Source organism: Chenopodium quinoa, unplaced genomic scaffold (assembly GCF_001683475.1).
Source record: "Chenopodium quinoa cultivar QQ74 unplaced genomic scaffold, ASM168347v1, whole genome shotgun sequence".
In the NCBI taxonomy this organism is placed as follows: domain Eukaryota; kingdom Viridiplantae; phylum Streptophyta; class Magnoliopsida; order Caryophyllales; family Amaranthaceae; genus Chenopodium; species Chenopodium quinoa.
Window position 1 is genome coordinate 266,886 of NW_018744298.1, and position 20,150 is coordinate 287,035.

Consider the following 20,150-nt stretch of genomic DNA (forward strand, 5'->3'; position numbering starts at 1 on the left):
CATGACAAGATGATTGCTCGGAAGAAGGCTAAAATCGGTGACAAAGTCATTCTGTATAAATCTCGACTCAAATTATTTCCTGATAAACTCCGATCTCGTTGGAAGGGTCCATTTCAGGTGGACAAGTTCTATCCGCATGGAGTGGTAGAAGTTCGAAGTTTTGAGACAGACAATGCCTTCAAGGTGAATGGACAGAGGCTCAAGCCATACTCTGACGGATTCAAAACCGAGAACGTAGAGAGCATCGACCTCTACGAGCCATCAATGGAGTAGCGAAGTGGGATGAGCCGCGTCGAGCCAACGACGTAAAATAAAGGCGCTAATCAGGAGGCAACCCGAGAGAAAACCCTTTCCCCGTTTTCTCGTAGTTTAGTTTTCTTTATTTTTGTCGTGATGTGAAGAGTGTTTTTAATGTGTTTGTGTAGGTGGATGCCTTGGGAGTGATCGTTGTGCGCGAAAAGCAGCAAAAAACAGGTAAAAACAGACCAAGGGGGGCAATCCCTGCAGCCGCTACCAGCGGTTCTCCCAGCAGCCAAACTCCATATTTTCTGCCCCAACCGCTGGTAGCGGGTCTGGTGTCGCTGCCAGCGGGTCCCTCTCAGCAAAAAAAAAAAAAAAAAAAAAAATGCCTGCTGCGGGTCCCAAGCCGCTGCCAGCGGGTCTTCCAGCAAACCCCAGCCAACTTCCTGCCTAAGCCGCTGGCAGCGGGCCCTTAGCCGCTACCAGCGGCATTCCAAGCAAGACCTGAATTTTTGCCCCTTTTAGACCCTTTTTCTCCAATTCTACAATCCCATTCATTCTATTCTTTATCCAAAACCCCAATTCATCACCCCCTCTATCCCTTAGCAATTATACATTCCCCTTCCTCGCACCCTAACCCCATCTTTCCCACATCCAATCCCTTTTCCCTCAATTTCAAGTCCAATTATACCTTAACATTGTTTTAATTTCTAAATTCTTTATGTCCTTGAAATTTGAGGAATTGTTAGAGTTTTTGGTGTTTGGAGGTTTGGTGGGTTGCTCATTATATTTTGAAAGAGGAGGTGAGTTTTGTGCAATTCATTCTTGTGCAATGGGAAGAGATAACAAGTGAAGGCAACCTCTTCACCCACAAGGGTTGCAAGGGGTAGACAACAAGGTGATACTTCAAAAGGGGGTGAATCACCCTCTTTTCCCCAAGCAAGTGACTTCATGGGAATTAGGCTCACTACAAAGGAGCAAGCTATTTGAACTCCAACAACCCAAGAGTATATATAGTGCAATGCACAAAGTTTTTGATTTGGAGGCATTGCAAGAGGTTGGTTTAGAGGAGGTGATGGAGCACGAGCGCACCTACTTATGTGAGGTATACATGAATTCCTTTCCACTTTGACTAAGGGATGTCAAGAATTTCTTTCAATCTTAACAATAAGAACTATGTCATGCCTTATGCTGTCATTAGAAATGCTTTTGGTTGGCATGATCTTCCCATGGGCTTTACTTGGGGTCCCCATAGTTCATTTTTCTTCTCGAAATTTTTGAAATTCTTGATGATGCTGGTCCTTCCGGCTCCGGAGGTCCTTCTCCTTGAGGTTTTTCATCCTTCTTCCTTTCCCATACTTTTGTTTTAATTGTTGTTGTTCTTGCATTGAGGACAATGTTTCATTCAAGTAGGGGGGGAAGCAATTCTTGCATATTTTTGATATTTGTATAGTTATCTTAATATGATGGTTTTGTATAGCTATTTCAATTGTGTTTCAATGAAAAAATGCAAAAGAACGAAAAAAATGAAAAATGAAAAAAAAAAAGAAAAAGAAACCAGCTAAGTCGAAAACCTGTAAAGGCGGCTTAGGCAAAAATGGGGGCCCGGTTAGGTTGAAAACCCGAAAGGGCGACCTAAGCAAAAAAGTGGCTAATGAGCGGGTGAGGTAGTGAGATTTGGAAAAAAGAAGAGAGGCTAGGATGAAAACCCGAAAAGGCTCCTAGGCAAAATGAGAGAAAAAAGAGAGAAAAGTTCGTGAATTTGATTCTTCAAGGAAATTTCGCATCTATTTGCCGGAGTCGGTGTCATAAGTGGAGGAGATATAAGGAGGTTTCGGGTAGGTTTCATCTTGGTGATTTTGGGAGATAGTTGGAGTTTGGGGGAAGTGTTGATCATCTTAGGAATTTAAGAAGCGAGAGTTGTTTATCTTGACTCTTGAATGTGGAAGTGTTTTTATGAGATTTTTGGTTAAGTTGAGTTTTTGTTTGTCCAATTTTATCAAAAATTTCATTTCTTTAGGCGGTTGAGAATATTCATACTCATGGCTATGCGTTTATCGTTCCAAGTTGATTTTGGGGATGAATTGATAAATAAGAAAAAAGGGAGATTCAAAGTGTGAAGTATGGGGGAGTGTGATTGTGATTGGTTGATAAGTACTAGGATGCTTTGTTGAGATTGAGTGCGTAGAGCTTGTTAGATTTCACCATCTTCTGTTTTGAACCAAGTGAGGAGAATTTGTTTTTCTAAGTTTACTCGAGGACGAGTAAAGGTTCAAGCATGGGGGAATTTGATAAGCCTTCTTATCATGTGTTGAGAGAAGCATTTTAGGGTGTGTTTTGATGCTTTACATGTACTTTTATTAGCTTTTGTGAGTTTTGACTCGTTGTCTCACTTATGTGCAAAAGAGGAGAATTATGAGTGAAAGTGAGTGAGTTGAGCTCGGGAATGAAGTGAAGAGTACTATGAGTAGGCGGACCTTGGATGATGATTTGAGAGTGTATGAAGCATGGCTTGTTGATTCACAAGGAGGCAAGAAAGCAAGTTTGAAGAAAAGAGGAAGCAAAGCAAGAAAGTAAGCAAAGCAAGAAGGAAAAAACAGCAGAAACAGGAGCAAGAAGCTGCCAGGGCCGCTGGCAGGTGGCCAGAGCCGGTGGCAGCGGGGATTACAGAGGAAGAAGAGCTTGAGCTTCTGCCATAGCCGCTGCCAGCTGCTCCATAGCCGCTGGCAGCGGCACTTCCAGTTTTTCGAGGCTTTTTGGCTTCTTTTTCAGCAATTTTGGCTTTGTTTTGGCACGTGTTTGGATATTACTTTATTATTATTATTGTATTATGTTAATTAAGTTAAGGAAACATATAAATAGGTAGTTTTTGTTTAGGTTTAAGGATCTATCTTTTACTTGGGCAATCTCTTAGTTTTTACAATTTTCAGAAAATCTTTGTTTGAGAATTGAAATCCATGGAAGCTTAATCTTCCCGGATTCTTGGTTAAAGATTGAAGCTTTTGACTACGAATTGTGAGATTTCTCTTCTCTTGATATCTATTGAATATTTCTTATTCCTTTGAATTAATTTTATGATTTGCTTTAATCAATTGCTAGCTTAGAATTGTTAGATACGCTTGCATCTAATTAATCTTTCCAAAGTAGCAACTTTAGGTTATGAATGCATGCTTTTGGGTGATAACTTGAAGAAGGAATAATATTATTGAAGAAATTAGACCGCTTGTGTTAATTTATTCAATCCTTGTTGATTTCTCCGTTTATTTACTTCTTGTGGATAATTTAGAGCGTTTGTCTTAAATTGTGCATTAGAAAGGGTTAGAAAGGAGCGCTTTGCTATTTCTAACTAATTTATGAGAATATAGAATCTAGGAATTCTACAACAAGGTGTTCAATAGTGTTTGATTGAAGAGACTTCTATGATCAATTTGTAAGTTCATTAGTGGATTTCGCATAACCAAGACCGTTCCTCTCATTGATTTCCTATTCACTTAATTTATTGTTCTTGTTTAGTTCATTAGATTTCATTACTCGTGAAAACCCCCACTGTTACTTAGGTTACTACTTGCCTAACATAATTCTATATAGGATTCCGATTATTAGGTCCCTTCTCCCTGTGGATACGAACTCGACTTCCCTAGCTACGTTTATTAGAAGTTAGATAAGTTGTGATATTTTTGGTTGCATACGACCGAGGCACACCACACGCACCATCGCAAGGCCATGGATATGCGTGTGTGCGTGTGCGTGTGCTAGGCATCGCAGCACGCACCATCGCTAGCTGGCCTGCGTGTGCGTGTGTGCTGGGCATCAAGGCACCACTCACCAAGCAGCGCCTAGCTGGCCTGCGTGTGCGTGCGTGCTGGGTATCAAGACACAACGCACCAAGCAGCGCCTAGCTTGCCTGCGTGTGCGTGCGTGCTGGGCATCAAGGCACCACGCACCAAACAGCGCCTAGCTGGCCTGCGTATGCGTGCGTGCTGGGCGTCAAGGCACCACGCACCAAACAGCGCCTAGGTGGGCTGCGTGCGTGTGCATTGCCAAGCGATGCACCAAGGCATGCGTGGCTCGCTAGCAGCACGCATACCTTGGGTGCGCTATGTGTGCTAGGCCACGCATAGCACCAGCGCCCAGCACAGGCTATGCGGCAGCACCAGCCCGCATGGTGTGCGTGGCTTGGGCAGCGCACAGGCATGTGCTGGCTGGCATGCTAGCACAGCCATGGTGCTAGGGGCCAGCAAGGCTGCCAGCTATCCTAGCCAGCACACCATGCTCATGAGGACCGGTCATGGTGGTTGGGACATGGGGGGCATTTGCAAATGGTCCCCCCCTTTGGTTGGTTGGTTAGGAGGGAAAAGTGAGTTGGTCCCCCCCTTGGGGTGGTCCTCATTTTCCTCCTTTCACCTCATGCCACTTGTTGCTTCATGATTGATTTGCACATATTGAAACTCTCCCACATTGATCATGAATGGGAAGTTCAAGGATGATTTCCTTATAAATACCAAAGTTTTGGTATTTGGGAAAATCACTTGAGTGGAACTAAAAAGGCATCTCATAATTAGTGAGAAAAACCTTAAGTTCGTAATACTCTAGTTTATATTGGTCGGGTCTCGACTAACCTTCGAGACTTGGACCGTTCGGGTCAAGTTCTTGGGTACGAGCTGTCGGAGACCTTCGCGCTTGCAGGGTTCAAGTAAGAGCTCGGGTTTGCGAGCGAAGAACGCGTCAAGGGTAATTATCTAATACTTATTCTTCTTAATTATTGTTTAATTATGTAATTGCATTCTTAGTTGCTTTAATTAGTGGGCGGGTCTTGGGCGGGTTTTCTATTCCGTGTAGGGTCGGATTCTACGAAACCTAACACTATGCGTAGGCTTATGCGTGCGAGTGCGTATGGAATGCCCAGCAATGGCGTGCCAAGCGTAGCACGCCATGCCTAGCAGCAGCGCCAGTCATGCGTGGCTAGCTAGCAGCACACATGCGCTGGCTAGCTAGGTTGTGCGAGCTGGGTGCCTGGCTGGCCAGGCTACCCAGCCTTGGTGCCAGGCGCCAGTTGGCAGCCAAGGCAGGCTGCCAGCCAGCCCTTGGCTTGGTGGCATGCCATGGTTAAAGTGGGGACCAAGGCATATTAAATGCCTTGGTGAGTAAGGTGTTTTGGTCCCCTCTTTGGGGTGAGTAAAGTGTTTCTTTGTGGTTTATTTGCAAAATTATGAAATTCTCCCACAGTGATCATGAATGGGAGTTCAAGGTTCATTTCCCTAGAAATACCAAGGTTTTGGCATTTGGGAAGAACACTTGAGTTGAACTAGAAAAGGATCTCCTAAGAAAGTGAGAAAACCTTAAGTTCGTAAAACTGTAGTTTTTATTGGTCGGGTCTCGACTAACCTTCGAGACTTGGCCCGCTCGGGTCGGGTTCATGGGTACGAGCCATCGAAGACCTTCGCGTTTGCGGGGTTCAAGTAAGAGCTAGGGTTACCAGCAAAGCACGCATCAAGGGTAATGTTCGTATACTTATCTTGTTAATTATTGTTTAATTATGTGATTGCATGCTTAGTTGCTTTAATTAGTGGGCGGGTCTTGGGCGGGTTTTCTATTCCGTGTAGAGTCGGTTTCTACGAAACCCAACAGCGGTATCGGAGCCGCGCTCACTTTAATTTTTGTAACTAATAATTAATTAAGGTGATTTAAAATGGATTTAAATTTCTGGTTGAGTTTTCTAATTAGATTAGAAGCTCGTAATTAATTAGTATTAATCTCGTATTTTTCTAATTTTGGCTGTTGAACCCAGATTCTGACTCAAAAAAGTGATTTTTGGGTGGAATCATCGTTCTAAATCGTTTCTGATCTTTTCAGAGATGTCCAGAAGCCAAAATCCACCCAGAAACTTGTTTTCGAAGGGTTTTTTTCGTTTTTAAACGAAATTTTTTAAATCTTTTAGCCTTGATTAATTATTGCATGTTGAATGTAGATTAAATGTATGGTTGCATCCCTTATCTACTTCAATTATAAACCTCATTAAGCATGTTTATGAAGTCATAATTGGTGCTTAATATGGTATGTTCATTATTTCACATAAACTTTTTATTTTCACCACTTTGCAAATTTAATTGCTTTAAGTGTGAAAAAGATTATGTTAAACTTTCAATTTTAATTTTGAGGCCCCTTCAAATTCAAAGATCCAATCTTTAAATTGTTTTAGTTAGTTGGAACTTTGGTAGCTAAATTCCATGATAAACTAATTTTGGATTTAATCATTTAATTTGATTAAAGTCCTTAGTTAAAACTTGTGATTGCATTTTGTTTAATCTTCATGTTGGAAGATCTAAACTTTTTCATTTTTTCACAAGTTATTGGAAATTATTTCATTGGATGATAATTTATTTTTCCAAACCCTTTAACTTTTGTCAAATCTCACTATAAATTTTACACATTGGTAAAATTAATTATGAGAATAGCTTTTATCTTTGAAGCATCAAAATAAACCTTAATTGTTTTCAAGAATGGTTCTTGAAAATTTAGGTTTGTGCACTACTTGAATTAATTAAGTTAGACTTATTTAATTTCTCCATTTTGCTCAAAATTGATTCTAAAATAAATTTAGAATTAATTTTAAAGTCACACAAAATCGGAATTAAAATCCCAAAATAAAGGCATGCAAAACGAGCAAAAACACCCCGACGCCACCAAGGCTAGCCGGGCTGCTGTCGCAACCCACATGTGGCTGCCTTGGTGCGCATGGTGGTGCTCCCACCTTATTGCGTGCTACGGTGTAAAGAGCAATCAAGGTGTGCGTGGGGGCTGCAAGGGTGCATGGTGCGTGGCTGCTAGGAGTGTCGCATTGCTGCTGGGCAGCAAGGCACCGAGCTCGCTAACCAGCCCAGCCATCCCTGCCAGCACGCACGCTAGCATGCGCAGCATGCTGTGCTGCGTGCTTATGCTGGAAAGGGGCAGCACTGCCTGGCTAGGCGTGCTGCCAGCGCCCCTTGGCAGCCTCATGCAAAGGCATGGTGCCTAGCATGCCTAGGCCCATGGCTAGGATGCTAGGAACCCGGTTTTGAGTGTGCTTGATTTTGATGCATGGGCTATCGTAATTTTGCAAAATTTTCGCCGTTTTAAAATTTTAATTATTTAACGAGGCCGAGCCTCGGGTTTTCCCGGCTCTTGCAAAATTTTAATTTTTGACAAAACTTGGGTTAACCGGCATAATTAATTAATTGTTAAGATTAATTAAGTTGGATGCGGAATTTAGTGGGAGCTTCGTTAAATTGCATGAACTAATTTCGTCTAAATCACATAAAATGTTAAACAACTTGACTAGTTTTAATTAGGCACGTTAATCGGATTAACCACCTAATTAGTTGCTATTTTGCGCGCGTGATGCATTGTTACTTGTTTTATTGTAAAATGCATGGGTCATTCACAAATAGTGAATGGATGATTGAAGATCAATGTTTCACAGGTTTTGTGAAAATGGCAACTAGTGAGACCCGATTAGGATAGAAAATACGGACTGCGATCTGTCAAGTATTTTTGTAAAATCTAAATACGGTCGGCGTACCGTTGAGTATTTTTTTACCTTAATATTTAGATTAATCCTAGTCGATGTAACTAGTTATTTAGTTTTAATTTTGGCGGAAATTTCTCAAATCAGAATTTCTTTGAAGACGTGCCAAAATGACGACTCTTGAAGATTTGAAGATTTCAAGGGGTCGTGCTAGTTGCCAATGCATCTTATTCATGTTTTCTATTGCTTTATATATATGCAAATGATAAACGTTAGATGCATGTTTAGGATTTCGGAATATTGCGATGATTAATTAAGTTCACTCAAATCAACCAACATAGAAACCCCAGGTCCCTAAAATATTGAGCTAAAATATGCCATTCCAAGTACAACACTTACTGAACTAATGCGCGTATGTGATGGGCTACGCCAAAGCGAGGCATCACTACCTCCCTAGGAACGTAAGATATACTAGGTATATAGTTGTCTTGGTTAAGCTCAACGATATCAGTAAGGAGTCCTTAGATGTCGTGGCAAAAGAGATAAAATGTCAAGTAAAGCATTAGATGCGACGTTTTATCAAACCAAGAGTAGCTCGGAGCTATTAGAAATTAGATTGCTTACCCTAAAATATTTAGTGTTAAGACAAGCCAAAGCATGCTTAATCACTTTTTGATTTTTGGGATCTTGGAATCATTTATTCTCGCCTAAAAGGGACTAATGTTAATCGCGTGAATAGAATGTTCAATAAGATTGAAAATTCCATGATCGCTTTAAAAATTTCAAACTTATTGGTTTATGAATGGTTTTTCATTTCAAATTCTTTCAATTGTAGAACCATGTCTGCAAGTAATTCGAACAACCAGTATTCATTACGCTCAATTCTCGACAAGGAGAAATTGAGTGGGCCAAATTTTATCGATTGGCAAAGAAATCTGCATATTGTTCTTATGCAAGAACAAAGAGAATACGTCCTCGATGAAGAAATGCCCGACACTCCTAATGAGGAGGTGTCATAGGCTGCCCTTAACCGATGGCAAAGTGCTAATCGGGATGTCAAATGTATCATGTTGGCCACTATGTCTCCGGACCTTCAAAAGACTTTCTTTGAAAAGGAGACGGCTTTTGAGATCATATCTGAACTTCAGAATATGTTTCAAGAGCAGGCCCGAACAGAATGGTTCGAAACCCATAGGCAAATTCTTAAGAGGAAACTCAAGAAAGGGGAGCCCGTTAGCCCGCATGTTCTTAAAATGATCAGATTGTTTGAGAACATGGAAAGGATCAATGCTGGGTATTCAACTGAAATGGCAGTTGACATCATTCTCCACTCGCTGCATAAGGGTTATGACTAGTTCAAGATGAACTATAATATGCACGGGATGGAGAAAACTCTCACCGAGCTTCATGGTATGTAGAAGCAAGCCGAGCAAACCCTCAAGGATGAGGGAAAGCATGACATGCTCATGGTGAGAAAGGGCAAGCCATTTAAGAGAACGAGCAAGAAGAGAAGCTTTAAAGGGAAAAGAAAGAATTTTCCGCCTAAGTCAAATGCTGCTAAGAGTGGCAAGGGCAAAAAGGTAGCCTCTACCAAATCTGACTCCGAATGTTTCTACTGCAAGAAGAAGGGACATTGGAAACGGGATTACCTCAAATTCAAGGAAGATAAGAAGAACGGAAACGTTACTTCTTCATCAGGTACTTTTGTTATAGACTTAAAATTCGCTAGCAAAACATCATGGGTATTAGATACCGGATGTGGCTCACACCTTTGTTCCAATGCTTAGGGACCAAGGATAAATAGGAGGCTAGAGAAGGGAGAGGTGGAGCTACGGGTCGGCAATGGAGCAAGGATATCTGCCGTATCCGTCGGGACTCTCAGTTTGTCTTTGCCCTCAGGGCTTATTTTAGAACTTGACAATTGCTATCATGTTCCTAGAGTTACCAAAAACATTATTTCAATTTCGGCGTTGGACGCCAAAGGCATTGAATTTCGAATTAAGAACAATAGTTATTCATTTTATTTCGATAATGTTTTATATGGTAAAGCATATTCTGAAAATGGTCTTTATGTGCTTTCTCTAGACAAACAAATCTATAACATTAACGATACCGCCAAAAGATCTAAGAGCATCGAATCGAATCAAACCTACTTGTGGCATTGTCGTCTTGGCCATATTAACGTCAAACGCATCAAGAATCTTCTTCAAGAAGGTGTTCTTGACTCATTCGACTTAGAGTCGTTTGACAATTGCGAAGGATGTCTATTAGGCAAGATGATAAAACAGCCATTCTCCAAGTTAGGAGAAAGGGCAAGTGACTTATTGGGTCTAAGACATACGGATGTATGTGGACCAATGAGTACACCCGCAAGACAAGGTTACCGATATTTCATAACTTTCACCGACGACTATAGTAGATATGGCTATGTCTACCTTATGTCGCACAAATCTGAATCTTTTGAGAAATTCAAAGAATTTCAGAGTGAAGTTGAAAATCAGCTTGGCAAGAAAATAAAGGCACTTCGGTCGGACCGAGGTGGCGAAAATTTGAGCCATGAATTCGACGATCACTTGAAAGAAAATGGTATTCTTTCACAGTTGACACCTCCCGGAACTCCTCAATGGAACGGAGTATCCGAACGGAGGAATCGAACCTTGTTAGACATGGTTCGATCAATGATGGGTCTTAGTGAACTTCCTATCTCATTCTGGGGACACGCAATTCTAATCGCGGCATTAACTCTGAACCGTGCTTCGTCAAAAGCTGTCGAAAAGACTCCATATGAATTATGGACAAAGAAACCTCCAAGATTGTCTTTTCTTAAGATTTGGGGTTGGGAAGCATATGTCAAAAGATTAATTTCTAACAAACTTCACCCAAAATTGGACAAGGTTTTCTTTGTGGGCTACCCAAAAGAAACCAAAGGGTATTATTTCTACCACAAATCGGAGAACAATGTTTTTGTTGCTCGAGATGGTGTCTTTTTGGAGAAGAAACACCTTTCCAAAATGACAAGTGGGAGGAAAATCGAACTCGACGAAGTTCGAGGGGAAGAGCAACAAAGTCAACATGACAAAACTGACAATCAAAGTGCTTTAGAAGCAGCTAATGGGATTGGTCAGAGTCAAACCGAGAATGTAAATGCTCAACCTATTACCCTGCGTAGGTCGCAACGGCAAAGATCTTAACCAGACAGATACCTTGGTATTGTCTTAACCGGAGATCAAGACATCCTAGTTATGGATGGAGATGAGCCAGCGACATACAAACAAGCTATGAAGAGCCCCGACTCTGCTAAATGGCAAGAAGCCATGAGATCCGAGATGGACTCCATGTCTGAAAATCAAGTATGGGACTTGGTTAATTTTCCCGAAGGTTACACACCTATCGGTTGCAAATGGATTTTCAAATTGAAAACAGACAAAGATGGAGATGGAAAGGTATCTATATACAAAGCTAGACTGGTGGCAAAAGGTTACAGGCAAATTCAAGGAATTGATTATGATGAAACCTTCTCACCAGTTGCAATGCTTAAGTCTGTCCGGATCATCCTAGCTATTGCTGCCTATTACAATTATGAAATATGGCAAATGGATGTCAAAAGCGCCTTCCTTATGGGATTTTTAAAGAAATTGTGTATATGACACAGCCGGAAGGTTTTGTTGATCCAAGAAATAGTGGAAAGGTATGCAAGCTTAAGAAGTCCATTTATGGACTGAAGCAGGCAAGCAGAAGTTGGAATCTGCGATTCGATGAAGCCATTAGCAAATTTAGTTTTATCAAGAATCTAGATGAGTCTTGTGTATACAAGAAGGTCAGTGGGAGTGACATCTCCTTCCTAGTCTTATATGTCGATGACATACTACTCATTGGAAACAGCACCAAACTATTGGAGTCCGTAAAGGACTGGTTGAGAAAGTGTTTTTCAATGAAGGACTTGGGAGAGGCACAGTACATATAAGGGATCAAGATCTACAGGGATAGATCTAAGAGAATGATTGGATTGAGCCAAAGTACTTATATAGATAAGGTACTGGCATGATTCAACATGGAAGGGGCCAAAAGAGAGCACCTACCCATGTCCCATGGAATAACTCTCAGCAAGAAACAGTGTCCACAGACACCTGGTGAGCGAGAGAGAATGAGTCAGATTCCATATGCTTCCCTTATTGGATCGATCATGTATGTCATGATATGTACTAGGCCGGATGAATCGTATGCCTTGAGTGCTACGACCCGATACCAATCAGACCCAGGAGGGGCGCATTGGACCGCGGCCAAGAATATCCTAAAGTACCTGAAAAGGAACAAGGATAAATTTCTGGTCTATGGTGGCTGTAAAGAGTTGGTTGTTGAAGGTTACACTGATGCAAGCTTCCAGACCGACAGAGATGACTCCAAATCACAGTCGGGGTACATATTCTGCCTTAATGAAGGAGCGTTTAGTTGGAAGAGTGCAAAGCAAAGCATTATTGCAGATTCTACGACTGAAGCCGAATACCTGGCAGCTTTAGAATCAGCTAAGGAGGCAGTTTGGATTCGCAATTTCATTGGAGAACTTGGTGTTGTACCCTCGATTAAGGGTCCAATAGATCTTTATTGTGACAACAATGGAACTATTGCTCGGGCCAGGGAACTAAGGGAACATAAGAAGGTCAAACATGTCAAGCGCCGATTTCACATGATAAGGGAATGGAAATCCGAGGGTGAAATCAGAATTTGTAAGATAGGAACGGACGACAATGTAGCCGATCCTTTGACTAAACCTTTGCCTCAAGAGAAGCACAAAAAGCACATTGAGGAAATGGGAATCATGCAAGCTCACTCGCTGTATAAATGTTTTAATTAATGCTAGTTGTCTTAATGTAAAACTCGATGTCAAAAACCATTTAATTTTGGAGAAATCAAATTTTATGCAAATTTATGATCACTCCATATCTATTTAATTGTGGTTTAGAATTAAATAATGTGTCCATTCGATTTATGAGAATATTCAAAACAGGGTATCAAGACCATATCTTGGATAAAGAAACACCTGTTAAGTGAACATTGAATATTTAATCAAAAATAATCCCTAATCAAGGTCATTTAAAAGATGGACGACTAATGACCGCTTGAGATTATTGTGTAGTATGATTTATAGCACCGTTTCTTGTGCTACGAGGACGTGATAGTCATAAATCACTTGCACGGTACTAGTTTAGAACTGTGCCGGACTGAACCCTTCGGGTCGAACCCAATCGAATAACCGATCCGATACAACGAATCAATCCGAAGGATTTAATGAGTCGTCTGAGTTTTACGAACAAAGACGTCAGACATCGAGCTTAGAGCGTCGAGACCGAGCGTCGCAAGTCGAGTCGAATTTAGAATTCGACAAAGACGAAAAATCAATCAATATCAAGTTAGACCGTAGCCACGAAATTGGCCTAGCCATTCATGAGCTAGGCTAACTCAAGCAAGCACCATATCGCAAGCCTAACACGCATCACAAGGCTGGCCCTTGCTACCGTGCTAGGCGCTGCTGCCCAAGCTGCCCAGCAGCCATCGCAAGGCTTGGCCCTCCTACCTTGCTAGGCGCTGGCGCACAGCCAGCCCAGCAGCCATCGCAAGGCCTGCCCTTGCTAGCTAGCAAGGCGCTGGCGCTCAACAAGGCCCAGCAGCCATCGCAAGCCTCGCAGCAATGCAGGATTGCTAAGCGTGCTGGTGCCTAGCATCGCAGCCATGCACCATCGCAGGCCAGGCCAGCGTGCGTGTGCATGAGCGTGCTGGGCATCGCAGCCATGCACCATCACTGGCCAGGCCAGCATGCCTGTGCATGTGCGTGCTGGGCATTGCAGCCATGCACCATCGCTGGCCAGGCCAGCGTGTGCGTGCTAGGCACCAAGCACCATCGCTGGGCCAGTGCCTATGCGTGTCCGTGCTAGGCACCAAGCATCATCGCTGGGCCAGTGCCATTGCATGTGCGTGTGTGCTGGGCACCAAGCACCATCGCAGCATAGGCTTATGCGTGCGAGTGCGTATGGCATGCCCAGCAATGGCGTGCCCAGCGTAGCACGCCATGCCTAGCAGCAGCGCCAGGCATGCGTGGCTAGCTAGCAGCACGCATGCGCTGGCTAGCTAGGTTGTGCGAGCTGGGTGCCTGGCTGGCCAGGCTGCCCAGCCTTGGTGCTAGGCGCCAGTTGGCAGCCAAGGCAGGCTGCCAGCCAGCCCTTGGCTTGGTGGCATGCCATGGTTAAAGTGGGGACCAAGGCATATTAAATGCCTTGGTGAGTAAGGTGTTTTGGTCCCCCCTTTGGGGTGGTCCTCACCATCTCTCTTCCTCCATGTGACAAGTGTTGCTTTGTGATTGATTTGAAAAATTATGAAATTCTCCCACATTGATCATGAATGGGAGTTCAAGGTTCATTTCCCTATAAATACCAAGGTTTTGGCATTTTGGAAGAACACTTGAGTTGAACTAGAAAGGGATCTCCTAAGAAAGTGAGAAAACCTTAAGTTCGTAAAACTCTAGTTTTTATTGGTCGGGTCCTGATAAGCCTTCTTATCATGGGTTGAGAGAAGCATTTTAGGGTGTGTTTTGATGCGTTACATGAGCTTTTATTAGTTTTTTGTGAGTTTTGACTCGTTGTCCCACTTGTGTGCAAAAGAGAGGAATTATGAGTGTTCGTGGGTGAGTTGAGTTTCGGAACCAATGAAGAGTTATATAAGAAGGATGGACCTTGGATGGTAATTTGAGAGTTGTGATGAAGCATGGAAGGGCAAGGAAGAAAGCTTGAAGAAGAGGTGAAGCAAAGCAAGAAGAAGAGGCAAGGAAAGGAGGCAAAAAGCAGAGAACCGCTGCCAGGGCCGCTTGCAGCTGGCCAGAGCCGCTGGCAGCGGTGCAGCCAGAGGAAGAAGAGCGTAGCTGCTGCCTTAGCCGCTGCCAGCTGCTCCATTCCCGCTGGCAGTGACACTCCCAGAAATCCGAAGGTTTTGGTACTTTTTCAGCAATTTTGACTTTGTTTTTGCCCGTGTTTGGATATTATTTTAGTATTATTATTGTATTTTATTAGAGAAATAAGAGGAAACATATAAATATCTTAGTTTCATTAGGTTATTAGTTAGTTTTTGAGAATTAAGCTTGGATAATTAAAGAGCTCTAGGGTTTTTTGAACAATTTTCAGAAAATCTTTGATTGAGAATTGAAATCCATGGAAGCTTAATCTTCCGGATTCTTGGTTAAAGATTGAAGCTTTTGGCTACGGGTTGTGAGATTTCTCTTCTCTTAATATCTATTGAATGTTTATTATTCCTTGAATTATTTTATGATTTGCTTTAATCAATTGCTAGGTTAGAATTATTGGATTCGCTTGCATCTAATTAATCTTTCCAAAGTAGCAATTTTAGGTTATTGATGCATGCTTTTGGTTGATAACTTGAAGAGGGAATAATATTATTGAAGAAATTAGACCGCTTGTGTTAATTTATTCAACCCTTGTTGATTTCTCCGTTTATGTTCTTCTTGTGGATAATTTAGAGCGCTTGTCTTGAATTGTGCATTGGAAAGGGTTAGAAAGGAGCGCTTTGCTATTTCTAACTAATTTATGAGAATATATAATCTAGGAATTCTACAACAAGGTGTTCAATAGTGTTTGATTGAAGAGGCTTCTATGATCAATTTGTATGTTCATTAGTGGATTTCGCATAACCAAGACCGTTCCTCTCATTGATTTCCTATTCATTACATTCATTGTTCTTGTTTAGCTCATTAGACATTCATTGACCGCAAAAAACCCCCATTGTTACTTAGGTTATTACTTCCCTAGAATAATTCTATTTAGGATTCCAATTATTAGGTCCCTTCTCCCTGTGGATTCGAACTCGACTTCCCTAGCTACATTTAATTGAATTTAGTTTAGTTGTGATATTTTTGGTTCCATACGACTGAGGCACACCAAATTTTGGCGTCGTTGCCGAGGAATAAGGCGTTACTTTTTAATTGTTTATCTGTATAGGATTTATTTTAGGATTGGTTCTTGGCTACTTTGTTTGTTTGTTTTTCTTGGGTATGATAAATACCCGTTCTGCTAACAAAGAAGTTTTGCAGTTAAACCCAGAAATAGAAAGAATTATTTCCAGGTTGCGAAAAGAGGCAAGAACAACCCCCAGTGAATCAACATACACCTTCAATATTCAAGAAGAAGAGGAGATGGCTGACAATCAAAATCTAAGAGAGCTCACAGCTCCCAACTTGAACCAACAACCGTTGTGCATTGCATATCAGCAGTTGGAGGAAGGTACTAATGTTGAAATCAAATCCGGTCTAATTCATCTATTGCCGGCATTCCATGGCATGAAAGGTGAAGATCCGAATAAACATCTGGCAGAATTTCATGTGGTATGCACTAGCATGAAACCGATTGGAATGACTGATGAGCAAATTCAGTTGAGAGCATTTCCTTTTTCTCTCAAGGATGCAGCAAAGGATTGGTTTTATTATCTTCCCCCAGGTAGCATAACAGCTTGGGCAGATTTAAAGAAGTGTTTCCTTGAGAAGTACTACCCAGCCACTATTTCTGCAAGCCTTAAAAAAGCTATCAGCAATGTGGATCAGAAGGAAGATGAATCGTTGTATGAGTATTGGGAGAGATTTAAGAGATTGTGTGCTAGTTGTCCTTACCATGGCGGAGACCTCATCCTATACTTCTATGGAGGTCTAACCGATGATGACTTGAGGATGGTGAATGCAGCAAGTGGAGGAGGGCTAGTAAATAAGACTCCAGGAGATGCAACTAGGTTGATTGCAGCAGAGAACTCTAGGCAATTCAGTCAGAGAACTCCCACGCGCCGAGTGAATGCAGCAAACTCCAATACCACTGAGTTAGAAAGTCAAGTAGCTGATTTGACCTCTATGATGCGTGAGTTCATGGTGAACTCAAGGAATCCGCAGCAACTGAATGCTTGTGGTATATGCACCTCCATGGGACATCCCACTGATGCATGTCCTACATTACAAGAGGAGCAAAATGAGCAAGCAAATGCAATGGGTTTCCAAGGGCAAGGTCCTCAGAGAAGATATGATCCCTATTCAAATACATACAACCCGGGATGGAGGGATCATCCAAATTTAAGATATGGGAATATCCAAGGAAACCAACAACATCAAAATTCTCAAGGCCAACAACAGTTTCAGCAATATAGGGCACCATTCCCAAAACCTCAAGGCCAAAGCTCAAATTCAGGTAATATGTCAACTGAAGAAATGATTAGATCACTAACTTCTAATGTTTCTACTATGCAGCAAAATATGATGCAATTTCAACAAGAAACCAAATCAAGTATTCAGAATTTGGAAAATCAAGTTAGTCAAATCTCAAGTGCGGTGAGCAGACTTGAAGCTAAGGATTCGGGAAAACATCCATCTCAAACGGAGTTGAACCTAAGCAACAGGTCAACGCAATAACATTGAGAAGTGGCAAAGAGTTGCAACAGACTGTAATTGCAACTAAGAGGGCTAAAGACTTGATTGGAGTTGAAGAGGAGGAAGTAGAATAAGAAACTGAGGCGAATCCGCCAACCTTTCCCTCTTGTGAGCCTGTGCCACCTTTCCCTGAAGCCTTGCAAGATACTCGAAGGTATGAGAAAGACAAGGATATTTATGAGACTTTCAGCAAATGTGAGGTAAATATGCCCCTCTTGAATGTGATTAAAAGTATTCCTCGTTTTGCTAAGTTTATGAAAGAACTGTGCACTATCAAGAGAAAGCACAGGTTGGGAGGAAAGGAAAAAGTGAAGGTGAGTGCTCATGTTACTGCAGTCTTCCAAAAGAAGCTCCCTGAAAAATGCAGTGATCCTGGTATGTTTACTATTCCAGTTACAATAGGAGACACCACATTGCACCGAGCCATGTTGGACCTAGGTGCATCAATCAATGTTATTCCCTATTCCTTGTTTAGATCTTTGGAACTTGGACCTTTACATGAAACTGGGGTAGTGATTCAGTTAGCTGATAGGTCTAATGTGTATCCTAAGGGGGTGGTGGAAGATGTGTTGGTTAAGGTTGATGGATTGATTTTTCCTGCTGATTTCTATGTGCTTGACATGGAAAATGACCAACAAGCAGTTCCTATCTTGTTAGGAAGACCTTTCTTGAAAACTGCTAAGACAAAAATCGATGTGTCTACTGGTTCCTTGACTATGGAGGTTGATGGGAAAGCAATTGGGTATAACATTTATGATTCCATAAAGTATCCTGTCAACACTCATTCTTTATGTTCTCTTAATGTTGTCGATCCAATGGTGCATGATGTTCCTAACAATGATCGTGGGGATGAGTTCCTCACACCTATAACTAATGTTGTATCTGGTGATTGCTTGGATTTCTCTATGCCTACTAATGTGCAGGTGAAGGTGGGGGAATTGAATGAACATTCCAAGCTTCCACCTATACCACCAGGTTCAACAATCGGCCCGTCTGCAATTCCGGGCAAGAAATTGTCCCATTTATACCACAAAGCAAAGAATAGGTTGTGGCATGACAAGATGATTGCTAGGAAGAAGGTTAAAGTCGGTGAAAAAGTCCTCCTATACAAATCCCGACTCAAATTATTTCCTGATAAACTCCGCTCCCGTTGGGAGGGTCCATTTCAAGTTGTCAAGGTCTATCCGCATGGAGCGGTGGAAATTCGGAGTCTTGAGTCCAACAACGTGTTCAAAGTGAATGGACAAAGGCTCAAACCATACTTCGAAGGGTTCAAGGTCGAGAATGTGGAGAGCATCGATCTCTACGAGCCATCAATGGAGTAGCGAAGTGGGATGAGCCGCGTCGAGCCAACGACGTAAAACAAAGGCGCTAATCGGGAGGCAACCCGAGAGAAAACCCTTTCCCCGTTTTCTCGTAGTTTAGTTTTCTTTATTTTTCTTGTGATGTGAAGAGTATTTTTATTGTGTTTGTGCAGGTGGATGCCTTGGGAGTGTTTGTTATGCGCGAAGAGCAGCTAAAACAGCCAAAAAACAGACCAAGGGGGGCTTTCCCTGCAGGAGCCGCTGGCAGCTGCTCTGCAGCCGCTACCAGCGGTTCTCCCAGCAGCACCAAACCCCCTTTGTCTGCCCCAGCCGCTGGTAGCGGGTCTGGTGCCGCTGCCAACGGGTCCCTCTTAGCAAAAAAAAAATAAAAAAATAAATAAAAAAAAAAATAATTTTTTTTTTCAGCAACCGCTGGCAGCGGGTCCCAAACCACTGCCAGCGGGTCTCCAGCGCCCCAAACTCAAAGCTGTTGCCTGAGCCGCTGGCAGCGGGCCCCAAGCCGCTACCAGCGGCGTTCCCAGCATACCCCTGAATTTTTCACCCTTTCTTGATTTCTAAAACCCAATTCATCCTTCTTCTCTGTCCCTTAGCAATCCCACACTCATACTCCCAATTCCGAACCTAGTCTTTCCCACACACAATCTTTTCCCTTCTTTCCCCAATTCAATCCTCATTACAGATTTTCCTAAACTCAAACCCCTTTCACTCCCTTCTCTCTCCTCAAGCATTTCCCTCACTCAAATAGCAACCCAAACCCTCACCTCTTCAAACTTTCACAAATTGCCATCCTCACTCTCAATCTCAAATTAAACCTAAGTTTTGCTCACTCAATTGTTTTCAATTTGGAAATTGGGATAGTTGTGAGAAGTTGAAAGCTTGAAGTGTATTCATTGAAGTGTGAAGGAGAAGGAGCATAGGTTGGAAAGCACTCATACTAGCAATGGGAAGAGATAACAAAAGGTCCAAAACCTCTTCTCCCACAAGAGTACCGAGGGGTAGGAAGCAAGGGAGCACCTCAAGGGAGGGTGAATCACCCTCTTTTCCCCACGCAAGTGGCTTCATGGGTATTAGGCTCACTACAAAGGAGAGAGCTATATGAACTCCAGCAACCCAAGAGAATGGTGCAATGCACAAAGTTCTTCGATTTGGAGGCTTTTCAAGAGGTTGGTTTGGAGGAGGTGATGAGGCAATTGTTCCGGAAGGTAGGAATCGAGGGATTCTTGAGCAAGAGCGCACCTACTTATGTGAGAAATGCTTTTGGTTGGCATGATCTTCCCATGGGCAACACTTGGGGTCCCCATTGTTCATTTTTCTTCTCGAAATTTTTGAAATTCTTGATGATGCCGGTCCTTCCGGCTCCAGAGGTCCTTCTCCTTGAGGTTTTGCATCCTTCTTCCTTTCCCATACTTTTGTTTTATTTGTTGTTGTTCTTGCATTGAGGAGAATGTTTCATTCAAGTAGGGGGGGAAGCAATTCTTGCATATCTTTGAAATTTGTATAGTTATCTTAATTTGATGGTTTTGTATAGCTATTGCAATTGTATTTCAATGAAAAAATGCAAAATGAAAACAAATGAAAAATGAAAAGAAAAAAAAAGGAAAAAAAAAGGAAAAGA

At 42.2% G+C, this 20,150-nt stretch overlaps 1 protein-coding gene across 1 annotated transcript; it reads left to right on the plus strand.

Annotated features, from left to right (window-relative positions):
• The first annotated feature begins 15,797 nt into the window (after positions 1 to 15,797).
• On the plus strand, positions 15,798 to 17,192 carry LOC110695424. Its single transcript, XM_021872656.1, has one exon. The coding sequence runs from the start codon at positions 15,798 to 15,800 to the stop codon at positions 17,190 to 17,192; it is 1,395 nt and encodes a 464-aa protein (XP_021728348.1).
• Positions 17,193 to 20,150: the final 2,958 nt, after the last annotated feature.